The sequence below is a fragment of the Xiphias gladius genome, chromosome 11 (assembly GCF_016859285.1).
Source record: "Xiphias gladius isolate SHS-SW01 ecotype Sanya breed wild chromosome 11, ASM1685928v1, whole genome shotgun sequence".
Lineage (NCBI taxonomy): Eukaryota > Metazoa > Chordata > Actinopteri > Istiophoriformes > Xiphiidae > Xiphias > Xiphias gladius.
In genome coordinates, this window is record NC_053410.1 from 12,677,672 (window position 1) to 12,689,854 (window position 12,183).

At 40.3% G+C, this 12,183-nt stretch overlaps 1 protein-coding gene across 8 annotated transcripts in view; it reads right to left on the reverse strand.

The window, feature by feature from the left end:
- Positions 1-555: 555 nt before the first annotated feature.
- kcnma1a (potassium large conductance calcium-activated channel, subfamily M, alpha member 1a) overlaps positions 556-12,183 on the reverse strand; it is a 135,471-nt gene continuing 123,843 nt past the window's right edge. For 4 of the 8 annotated variants that reach the window (XM_040138919.1, XM_040138916.1, XM_040138915.1 and 1 more), the window contains 4 exons: positions 9,842-10,036; positions 9,242-9,360; positions 8,635-8,859; positions 3,810-3,944 (listed from right to left, as the gene is read on the reverse strand). In XM_040138919.1, the coding sequence (XP_039994853.1) occupies positions 3,923-3,944; positions 8,635-8,859; positions 9,242-9,360; positions 9,842-10,036 (561 nt within the window). In that variant the 3' untranslated portion in view covers positions 3,810-3,922. Of the gene's footprint in view, positions 3,945-6,595; positions 6,625-8,609; positions 8,860-9,241; positions 9,361-9,841; positions 10,037-12,183 lie in introns of those variants that run through there. The other 4 variants (XM_040138922.1, XM_040138921.1, XM_040138920.1 and 1 more) reach the window with 2 other exon arrangements.

Here is a 12,183-nt window from a genome sequence, read left to right on the forward strand (position 1 = left end):
CAGCCTATCAGGCCTCCTGAATGCCACTTTTCGCTATAGTGGGACTTAGTATGAGCCCTCCTCTTGACCTCCTGCACTGCCTGGCACTATACTGGCATGGAGGCATTGATGGCTTGGATGTTCTCCATGTCAGTACAAGACACCGTTCTCACAGTGGAAAACAATGGGACTCAGCTCCCTTGAAGTGAGCCTCTGTCCCTGAATGACTGAAGGATGCTTGCTCAACTAAACTCTTCATGGCACTTCAAAAGCACTCTAAAAACTTTAGAGGTATACAATGCAGAGACCTGAAACATCTAATAGAGACATATGACAAGGTGTAGGAAGGAGAGACATCTCAGTCCAGTGTTGTGGATATTGCCAGCCTGAATGAGTCGCACAATGAGGGTTCAGGTAGAAAAAGCACAGTAATCAAGAGTAATGAAAACCAAATGGTGCATTACTTTGTGAGTTTATGTTAATGCCAGTTTGCAGCAAGTACTGTTTTATTTCTGAACAATGCTATGTTTAAGTTCCTCAAAAAATACTCTGTAAACAAATAAGAAGCAGTTGTGACAGATAATGACAAGCTGACAAAATGGAATGTAAACCCCGTAACAACACAAAGTAATAAGAACAGGAAAAGTAAGGATGTTCTCTCTTTTGATAAACTTTGCTGAATTGGTGCTACCTTCCATCTTTGTGATAGCTGACGAACCAGATCAAATTCTGCCTGGCTTTTCCTTGTGTCACATACAGTACTTCAATAGTCCCCGCATTTGTAGTGAATCCAGGATCTTTCATTTTCAAGATACACATTTGTCTTTTTTTTTTTTTTAAACATAACAATCAGTTCGTCGATTCTATGTATAATGAGTCATCGCCATTATCAAATATTAATAGTTCCTTATTGTTCAGGCTAGCAAGTATGCCATTAACAACCCAATTGTACATACATTTTACTCACATATTTTCTGAAAAGAAATCTATTTGCTACAAAGTGTGACAACAATGTAATCACAGTTCAAAAGTTCACTTCAGGACAATGTGTATGAGGCTTCAGTATAGTTGCACCACACCCAATAGACGGACATTGAAGCTCAGATCAATTTGTTTGAGAAAGAAACGTGGTCTATATAATGGGTTGAATTTACACAAACATATTTAGCACAATATTATGTTCTTTTCCATATTCCAAAATGGTTCCTTTTTTTCCGAATTACTTTTCCTTTACAGCCTATAGAGGAGAATCATTGCAATACACAGAGAGCGACTCCCTGTCATATTTAAAATCTTATTTCGTGGAAAACAACAGCAGACTGGGCTGTTGTGTGTGCACTTTCCCTCCACACTAGGGACCTAATTTAGGTCGAACACATCTAATGAAGGTCATTCACTTCTGGCCTGCACACAGAGCAAGCAGCTCTATGATCTTCTCGTTGTTATTATTACCACTCTGATCTGTTCTCCATCTAAATACATTTTCCCCCCCAATACAGAATTCCTGTACACCTTTCTATCTTTCCATCTGCATGTTCACAGCAAGGGATGCTTAGTAGTAGACACATTATTTAGTAGACACGGCTCATCTATGCAACAAAAAAAAAAAGGGGCTTCAGATGAGCCTTAAATTTATTTTCTACAAGCACCTAACAGAGCCGAGCTGCCAGGCTGAAGATGGTGGTTTCACACTGCAAGCTAGTCTAAGCTTTACTAGCTCCAGAGCGATACAGTTTGTTAGAGAGGGGGATAAAAAAATAATCTTTTGTTTTCGTACGATGTGAAATAAACGGTGATATAGTCAAACACAAAATCCATTGATATGTAACTGTAATTAAAGATAATTAAGTCTTCTTTTATCTCCTACAGTATCGTACTTTTCACTTGGTTCTTGTCTAGAAAAATAAGTACAAATTGATTATGTTTATGGATACAAAATAATTATGTTTAAATGTATAAATCCAACTACATTTTTGTATGAAGTTTATGTATTAGGAGTACAAGGCTACCACTTCAATCCTCCATCACTATCACAGCTGGATTTGGATCAATCGGCGCCTACACGTGCAAAATACACTCTCATCGCACACAGTCTAGCATAAAGAACACAGATTCCTCTCCAGTGTCCTTATTAGCAGTCTGTGGCATTGTTGCATTTCCCCCCAACTATGTTTGAGCATTTCCCCACGTTAGAGGACTGAGCACAGCAGCTTAACTCCTGAGAGTTTTGAGGCGTGTGACATCTGGATTGGCAACAGAGAACATCCAAGCTCTTTACTGCCTCTGTGCCAACCCTGTGCCAGGCAGTTTCGGAAGGAGGACCCATTGATGCCCACTTTTATGCAATATGTGGCATTTCTTTGATCAGACATGAATCTTTTTGTAACAGACAGAACATTCAGAAAATACACCACTCTTCATTGTGATCCCAATTCTGCCGCAGGTATCAAGCAAGGGCAAGCAGCTGCTGTTCGTGTAAGCTCGGCTCAATCATAGTTGGGGATTTTGGTTTGGTTTTTGATGTAACAATATTTTTGTTAGTAGATCCAAACCCTCTGGATTCTTCTACCATGGCTTTCATTTTTAGAGCTAAAATCCCTCATGCTGTTCCTTCAAAAAGGTGCACCATCACATACAAACCAATGGGGGGTGACAACACTGATCAGTGCAGCACCAGAAGGACAAGTGGCTGCGATGTGCACGCGCACACACACGCACACGCACGCACACACACACACACACACACACACACACAGCATGTACATAAATGCTCCTGAACGCAGGAAGGACAGGGCAAGTTGTTTTCCATCCTCCTCATGTATTCTGGTTGATCAACCACAGTGTATCTGTTATAGAGGGGCTCAGACACATATCATGCGATAGGAGCTTAAAACAGAGTCACAGGCTTTATGATCTGACGTATCAGCAGACGACGTGTAGGTACAGGATTCTCTTTCAGCCAGCATACACCAAAACTGCACCATTCTCTGAGTTTTTAGACTACTGTTTTGCAATAGGATTTTGTTCTGCAGGACTGGAATGCTCCCACTCAACATGACAGGTCAACGGTGAAGTAGCAAACCTTAAGCAATGATATGATGTATAGCAACCTAAGAACAAGATTAGTATGCATTTGAAGCCAAGCAGCCCCGCCCTTCCTTCCTCCCTTCCTTCATCTCCTCTGAGACATTTAACAGGGGGGATCTGATGGTTCCAGTTGTTCTGTCAAAAGAAACTTTTTCAGTTTTAGTGCAAATAGAAAAGAAGCAGACAGCAGATATGAAGTTGATGAACCCAGCTGGTTTGACATGACGCATCTGGGCAGATCTTTGGGAGATGATATGATCAGTTTATCGCTGCAACCCTCATCCTCCAATAACCAGTCACCTTAACCATGGAGTCTGGTCACATGAAGAGGTGAACTATTGCAAAGAATTACAGGAAGTACTTTTTTTGTCAACTCTTAAAATAATTCCAAAAAGTGCTAGGGGGAGGGACTGTACAATCCTTATTTGATTGTCATTATGTACATCTCTATGGATACATTAATAAATAAAACAATGTCCAAGAGCATGGAAGTAACATTAAAGGTATACACATATGAGGTCCCTTCCAGTTTGGGTTCCTGCAGAACCCTTAATTAGAAGAATGAGTGAAGAGAAATGTGTCAGTCTTCAACATCCCTGTCATCATCATCATCATCGTCATCATCATCATCATCATCATCATCATCCCTCCTCCACTCATGATCTCTTCCCGTGTCTTCTGAAAGAGCGTATAGATGTCTGGTGAGTCAGCAAGAAAACCTGGTGTTCAGCATTCATCTTCAACTTCTCTGATTGGTGGAATCAGACTACTAGTGGATTTGTATTGGTTGACTTGGTTGGCCATGTGAGTGCTCATGGGCTTGATCTGAATGTTCCGTGGGTAGGCATTTTCTGGTTCATCTGTAAACCATTTCTTTTCTGAAGAGGACAAGGCGAGAGAGGGAAAAAAAAAGGGTTAGAGTTTGAAAAAGTATGCTACATGGGATTATTTGCAACCGTACTGCCTCAGTTTAAGTGATAAATTTGCATGGCATTCTTTGTGATTAGCATCAAACAGTGAGGTCCAGTATGAGTTTGTTCTGATGCACTGATCGAATTTTAAGTTGTCACTGTGGCATTGTTCATAGTGTAAGTACATGGATATAATCTGTCAGAATTCTAATAAATCCTAAATATTATTTTAAAACACAAAATATGCATTTATAATACCAAGGTGTTAGGTTGGTTCACCCAAATTCCAAAAAACACGTTTTCGTAATTTCTCCTACTAGTTTTGGTTTTATTCACAGGTGTTGAGAAAATACTACATATATTTGAGTACATATTAGATATGTTTTCTGCCACCTCTAGACAATTTAGTTTGCGGTGCACACAGTATTTAAAAACAACGTCTAAAGAAACACTAGTTTTCAGTGTAACTTCTTTCTACCAAAGAAAAAGTCCCTACAAAAGCGGCTTTGCGTGTTCTGTTGGTCAGACTGAACGTGCATACAAAAATCAATGCAAAGACGCAAGTATACACAAAGTCACCAAACTAGCTGGAGCCAGGTGAGTTGAAGACCCTTATGCACAGGTTGACGATGTTTTGAAGTTGAGTGAAAAATGCACACTTATCCCAAGGTCGTGTGACTCTAATTCATGAATATATGGAGACAAAGGAGAGAGACTGATGGCAAATTACACAATGATCTCGGCTTCCTAGTGAGTTTTTGCGATCAGTTAGAGTCTGAGCTGTTACACAGCCACATGCCACACACACTGGTCAGTGTGTAAGTTGCTAGAAAACTACAGTGTCTGCACAGTTAGCACATCAGTGGTTTGGGGCAAATATTTACAGACTAGAAAAACACTCCAGTGGTCAAACTTGTGATATCTTCACATTCTGTCTAAACATATCTTTTAAGAGACACTTTTTCTGGAAAGAGCTGTTGGTGTTGAATTGTTAAACACCTGTTCCCAATGAGCACTATGAGCACCGCAAATTAAATTGAATTCACTTCCACTGTATGTGGGCAGAAACCTCAGAAAAGGATACCTCAAAACCTGCTCAAGAAAACACTTAAACTATCTGCAAGGCTTTTTACAGCGTCTGTTAAGCTAGAAAACATATGTTTTGTTATTTGCGTCAGCTGACCCTTTAAGCTAAATAATCACTTATTACACTATATCCTAAACACATTTTATAGTAAGCTTTACTCTCATGCTGACAGTCATTATGTGCGAGAAGAGATTTGAAAGATTTGGATGTGTCCTTTTGGAAAGAATCGCTTCATGTTTAAGTATGCTATGAGAGCACTGTTTCTGGGGAAAGGGAAGGGTGTACTCTAGCTGTCAGAAGTTTGTAAACTCTCTCCCAGCACTTCACAGGCATTTGCAATGCCATTCAAGATGTCACTTCCTTTTGGGTGAAGTTGTAATATCAAATTTTAACTTTGCTATGTGGAACAAACCGTGTGTGTGTGTGTGTGTGTGTGTGTGTGTGTGTGCACGCACATGGGTGAATGTATGCTCATGTACATGCAGGCTTGCATGTGTGGAGATTAATTTGTGTGTGGGCTTGCGTGTGTGTGTGTGTGTGTGTGTGTGTGTGTGTGTGTGTGTGCGTGTGTGTGCGTGTGCACTTGTCTGCGTGTGCGTGTGTGTCATTAAGCTTAAGGCTGCGGGGCCGTGTGTTACAGAACAGGCATTTGATGTGTAGAATTGTGCCTGAGGTGAAGCAAGATGTCTGCCATCTCTCTCCAGAGTCTGCTGCTGATACGGTGAACTTAGTGATGTCGCCTAAAACCACCATATCAGGTGCACAGGGTTACAAGGAGGATACTTAGGCTCGTACCCTGCTTCAATTTAGACTTTAAATTGGTCACACCTCCCACTTTCTTGGCGTGACCGATTGCACAGGGCTGGACACACTTTCTTAAAGTTCTGTGAAGAAGCAAGCAGTTTGGCTGCATCAGGGGGATTTGAATCAGCCTGACCTACATGTGAGCTATGTTCTGGGTTTGTACATACTGGAAATGTGTTGTTACCCTGTGTTTTATTATGATTCTGATAAAATAATAACCTACTGTACTCAATGAGAGGATAAATATGACATCTAAAAGTCTGCTACAGTCATCTGATGGCATTCAATAGGAGGGAAGATGCGCAAACACACAGACCTCTCACACAATGCAAACCATTTCAAGTTGAAATAAATTTTTAAAAAGGCATGATAAATGACAGAAAGAAACAATGTGAAAAAGGATTTTTCTGGAGCAAAAGAAAAACTTATATCATCAAGTGAATAGCTAAAGGAAAGGCAAAAAGAAAGGGGGGGGGGGGGTTCGTCTCAACCTCATGCAGTGTGGAGATGGTCCTGATCATGGCAGGGAGGAGGCAGGAGCAGCAGCAGACATTTTGCTTTCCAGATGAAAGCAAAACTTAAACTGAGGCATGGTTTATTTAATATCTGAGGAACATAATAAATAAAACAAACTCCCCTCGTCATAACAATGTCCAGAGAGGACATAGTTATGATCAGAACCCCAGGTAAAGGTTGCTAAGTCATGCAGAATCGTTAACTTGCATACCTTGGCCCATTCTATTCATCCTTGTTGCACTTCAAAAAGAGAGGTAAGTAATCTACTGTAAGTGAGTATTATTTACAGTCAATACACAACTGACAAGTGACTACCAGTCCAACTAAGGTTTACATATTGTCGCTACAATATATTTAGGCTATGTCATACATCTAAATTTCAAGATGTATTGAGGGCTTATCATCTATCATTTAATTATCTCGTAACAAGTCTGCATGCTTTTAGAATACGTCACAATTTCAAAATTCAGTTACTCTATTCTCCCAGATGAAACTTAAATTCAAACTGTATATTTTTTGTGGGGGAGAATAAGGATTATGTAACATTTACACTACCAGTCAAAAGTTTTAAAACACCTTAGTTTTTCCAGCTGTTACTTAAATTTACATAATTCAATGTCTCAGTGTTTCTGAAATTCGAGCATCGAAAAAATAAACATTTGGAGATTTTAAAAACAAGTAATCATGATATCTTTTTGTTGTGCTAAATTACATCTCAATTTTTGACTTGTCCAGCAGAACACACTCATGGCGTTCTCTCTACAATGGAAATCGAATATTTCTCAGAAAGTTTTTCCCAACACTGTTGCAGACGTTCCCACAAATGTGTTGCACTTGCAGGTCGCCTTGCTTTAACCTTCTGTCCAGTTTATCCTAAACCAGCTCCCTGATGTTTAAGTCTGGAGACTGTGCTGGTCTTCCATCATGTGAAACCACCGTCTAGTTCTTTTCTTCTAATGTTTTAGGTCATTATCTTGCTGTAAGACGAACCCCTGACCAACCAGTCTGTCTTCCTTTGTTACCTGCCTTTTTGTCACCATTCTGGTAGAAATAAACAGTCCTACTTCCGGCAGTACAGTGTTGTCCTAATAATGCATCAGAGGGTGTAGCACAGGTTGTTCCAACACTGCCTTTGTACAGACAGAGGGTTTGGAAGTAACCAACAAAAGTTGGGGCACCTGTAGGTATTGTTTGCATCAACTTTCATTTACTTCTATTGCTGCAGAAAAGCTGTAAGTTAACCAGTTTCTTAATCCCCAAAAAACTCCTGTTTTGATGTAATTTACATGATTTTTCAGTTTTTGGTGACCTTAACTTTTTTTTTTTTTCTTTCCTTTACTGGACTTGAACTGCTGAAATTTCAATAAAAACTGGAAAAATGGGAGTGTTCTAAAACTTTTTACCAGTTGTGTAGGTCAAAATATTTCACCAAATTTGAAATAATCTTCTATTTGTATAATAAACCTAACAAGAAATAATAGCCTGCTAAAGAGGGCTACCAACATGGACATGCAATAAAGCAGTACAGATGCACCATGAATAACAAAATATCAACACTGCTAATGAGGGATGATCTTCTGAGTAGGCAAATGTGCTCTATAATCAATATCAGCTACAGTAGGTAAATCACAATACATTACATCCATGATCGAGGTGTACTGATCATGTGCGCTAAATGTGCACAATTATCAAACAAACAAGTTATTTACCACAAAAATATTAAGAGTTACACAGGAAACAACTAATATTAAGACAGATACAACAGGTAAACCAAACAGCATACTGAATGTGCGTTGTGTTGTATTATGTCATTTAATCTGGCTGTGGTTGAGGCTTTTACTTTAAGCTTATTTTCAACCACAGTGGCTGTGCCATCCAAACAAGTAATTTTACTGTTTACTATGCCACAAACTTAATTTGTAAGAAGAGTCTCAACAGTCTTTGCGTATAATAAATGAGTGCAGCTTGCCACCGAGCGAGCTTACCAAAATTGTTAATGTCATGTAATAATTGCTGTGATGTGAGAGTGAAGACCACATGCAGATGATTATGAAGGAAACGCACAAACACTGGGCATGGACACGGAGCACAAGTCACACAAACAAACCACAAACACACAATACACAGTAATCATCAGTGCACGTTTCACCACAGTCTGCACACAAACACACACACGCCTATAAATACAGGTCAGGTATAACACAGTAAACATGCAGTCTAAAACTTTACAGGACATGTGAGTGCACGTACTTCTGTTTGTCGCGGGCCTCCCGGGTCTTACTGCTGCGGTTCTGCCGGTTGGAGGGCGGGATGGAGTGGACGGAGGAGCTCTTTTTGCTGGAGGAATGGGAGGAGTGGGAAGAGTGGGACAAGCTTGTCCGGGACTGGCCGGCATTGTGATCGAACTGCATGAGGCAGAAGATCAAGTCTGTGGGCACCAGCTCAAACTCGTATGGTGGGTTTGTGATCACATAGCTGCCCAGAAACAAATGATATAGAGAAGATTAAACGTTTATGATCTTTGTGGGGAAGCAGCAAATAGGGAAAGGATATATCAAAGAAAGAATAGCACATTTTAAGTCTAGAAGAGAGTGGGGTTTGTTTACCTAACTGACAACTTCATCACTTGAAATATTTTATGGATTAATAATATGACAGAAAGTGCATTAAAAGTGAAATATTATATATATATATACACATACATACATACATACATACATACATACATACATATACATACATACATACATACATACACACACACACACACACACACACACACACACACACACACACACACACACACATGGACATTTATATATATACACATTGATCTGATTGAAGGCAGATATTGTACCGTTTTGTACACTGGCTTGGTGTACTGAGATGAGCATCTCTTAATCTGTAGATTCCAAAACACAGCATGTTGTACGTCTTCAGTGCCTTGCAGAATAAATCCCCGTAGCAGCCGCCATCCTGATGAACAACAGAACAAAGACACCATGAGTGTGTGTTAGGTCAGCCTGATGATCTGGCTCAGTAGCAGTAAATGTAATTCTCTGTTAAATTCTGGTGTAAATTCAATGTTCTGCATTGCTGAGGGTATTTTGCTGGCAAGCAAATATGATTTGTTGGCAATGCAGACTGTAACAATCAGCACTGTTTTCAAATTATGCCACAATTCATCCAAGAAAAATAAAATTACTTCAGTATTGGAAGTTCTGTATAACATTAACAAGAACCTGTAAAAACAAGGTCGGAACCAATTAAACTTGGAATTTCTTTGGTGGTATTCATTGTTCTCTGCAAAGCACTCTTCCCTCTCCACCCACTAAGGCCTGCTTTGCGTGTTCACTGTTCTTCACATTGAATTAAGGACCACGAGGAGCGGAGGTAGCCAGATGTGTGCTGCTGGGTAGTGCCAAAATGTGTCATCTCCGCTTAAACATCCACTTACCCCCAAGTCGGCAAATGGCCCGTCGTAGAGGGCTAGCTGGGCGACACGACACCTGTCTCTGTTGGCTAGTGTCTGTGGTGTGCTGTAGCCTCCTCTGAGAGCGTTCTCCTCAGCCAACAGAGCCTCCAGCTCTGGTGTGGCTCCCCCTGTGACCAACGTCCGAATCAGTGTGAGGATGTTATCATTGAAGTACGTCTGGGGAAAAGAAAGGAGGGTTATCTGTAGGCAGATGCCATTACAGTCTCAAGTAGGGAGGTGGCAGATGTGGGTAGAAAGCACAGCCCCTGTTATGTCGACCCTCAGTCTGACTTCATATGGAAATGACTGGGAGATGAGAAAGGAAATGGAAGATTACAGAAGACTTTCTGTCTTGTGCACTGTTCATGTGATGGTTTATTTTGGCTCAGTTCATCAAATTACAAAAAATAAGTTTGTTTTTTTCCCCACTTACGTTTAGTGTTATCTCCCCATGCAGATAGTTTTGGTTTTATTCACTCGGGTTGTCCATCTTTGAGATTTCTGCTTACCACCCAATACACAGGAGGAAAATGGAAATTGTTTGCGGTGTGCACAATATTGATAAATTACTTTAGAATCAACATCACTGTTAGTGTGGATAATCCACAGATCTCACCAATTACAGTCTTCTACTAATTATTTTATTTATATAGAAAAGGTAGTTCCCATGAAAACTGTCAGTGGCTTTCTTTGTGTATTATCCAAGTAATGGGGACCTTTATTCTGGTAATTTATTCATTTTGCAAAGTTTTAAGCTCCACAAATAACATTCCATTCACCTGCATTGTTTTTTTGTTTGTTTTTTTTGGGGGGGGGGGCAGAAATCTCAGTGACGGATATCTTAAAAAACCTGAAAAATAAAACTGCATGACTAAATACCACTGGATATAAATGAGATGTATATTTTATTATAAACTGGTGAACCAACCCTTTTACTTATTCACTTGAAGAAACATCTCATAAGCTTAAGGTTAAAGATACTTAAATTATAAGACTTGAGAGAGACATGGCCATGACATTTTGATAATCACAGTACATGTGGGATCATCCTCTTATATATAAAAGAGTAGTATTTCAACACAGCACTACTCTTTCCCCCGTGAACAGTACTCTACACGCTGTATGATGTCCGCCTTCCCTTCTGAAACAACGATTTGACTGCGCTCTGCGGGTGTCAGGTTCTCTCGTCCTTCAAGCCGATCAGGACCTGCTTTTGCCGCGTGTGAAGACAGCCGATGTCACTCGGCAGCCGGGCCAGAGTGGCAGCTCCTCTCCCCGGGCCCCTGACAGGCCTGCAGAGCCTCATGATGGATGAGCACTGTCCATTAGCAGTGTTCACCTCTGACCAGTGCCAGACTACAGCTGACGCCTGCTCTACTCCCTGCTCAGCTCGGCTCTGCACGCCCCTCTAACCCCACATTCACCGAGAGGGCTGCTGAAATTAAGCCATCGCAGCACCAAGGGGAAAAACACAGTTGGTCATGGGGGGGGAGTATGTGCTGCGATGTGCTGCAATGACATTGTCAAAAGATGAAAGAGTGTTTCTTTGGCCTGTTTCACCCAAGCTTGTGTCACCGCCATTACGCTAACCTTCAACACTTACTTCGTTAAAGCTCTAATAAGGCTCTTGAAAGTCGAATTCATAACATTTAAGATGAGAAGTGATGCCAACAGTTTCCCTTTTGATGTCAGTGGAGCTGGCAGGCATGTGTGATCAATGTACTGTACCATTTCATTTACCAACTTCTGCCCACTTTAAATGCCAAAACAGTGCTACTGAAACCTACCCCTAAACTTAAACCATTTTTCTCTACTGAGAGAGTAGATTTGTGGAGTACACCAGCTATAAAGTCTGTAACAGTCAAGAAACTGTCTGCTTTTTACTGAAAACTACTGATATGTCTGTAAAAAAAAGCAACAACAAGAAAAAAAGAAAAAAAACACTCTTTTGTTACCATAAAGTTGAGTATTTGGAAATAGCTTTCTAACTGAATGTGAAATAAAAGAATTATTTATCAAACAGTAGCGTCGTGACCACCAACGAAGTAACAGAAAAAAGAAAAAAAATTGGCTACATTGTGGAGTTACTACCCTCTGAAGTTTTCTCGTGTCCACAGTTCAAGTCTGACTCATTTTGAAGTTGCTCACCTCTTTCCTTTACCCTGCAGTTCCTATCAGTGCAACAACATGCAACTGTTACCCAATGGGCACGGCATCTCCTTGTTCTTTGTTTGAAACTTCCCTCTACTTTCCCTTTTTGAAACTCTAAATATTACGCTTTCATAGCATGTAATAATCAGAAAACCAAAATTGTAAAATGCGTA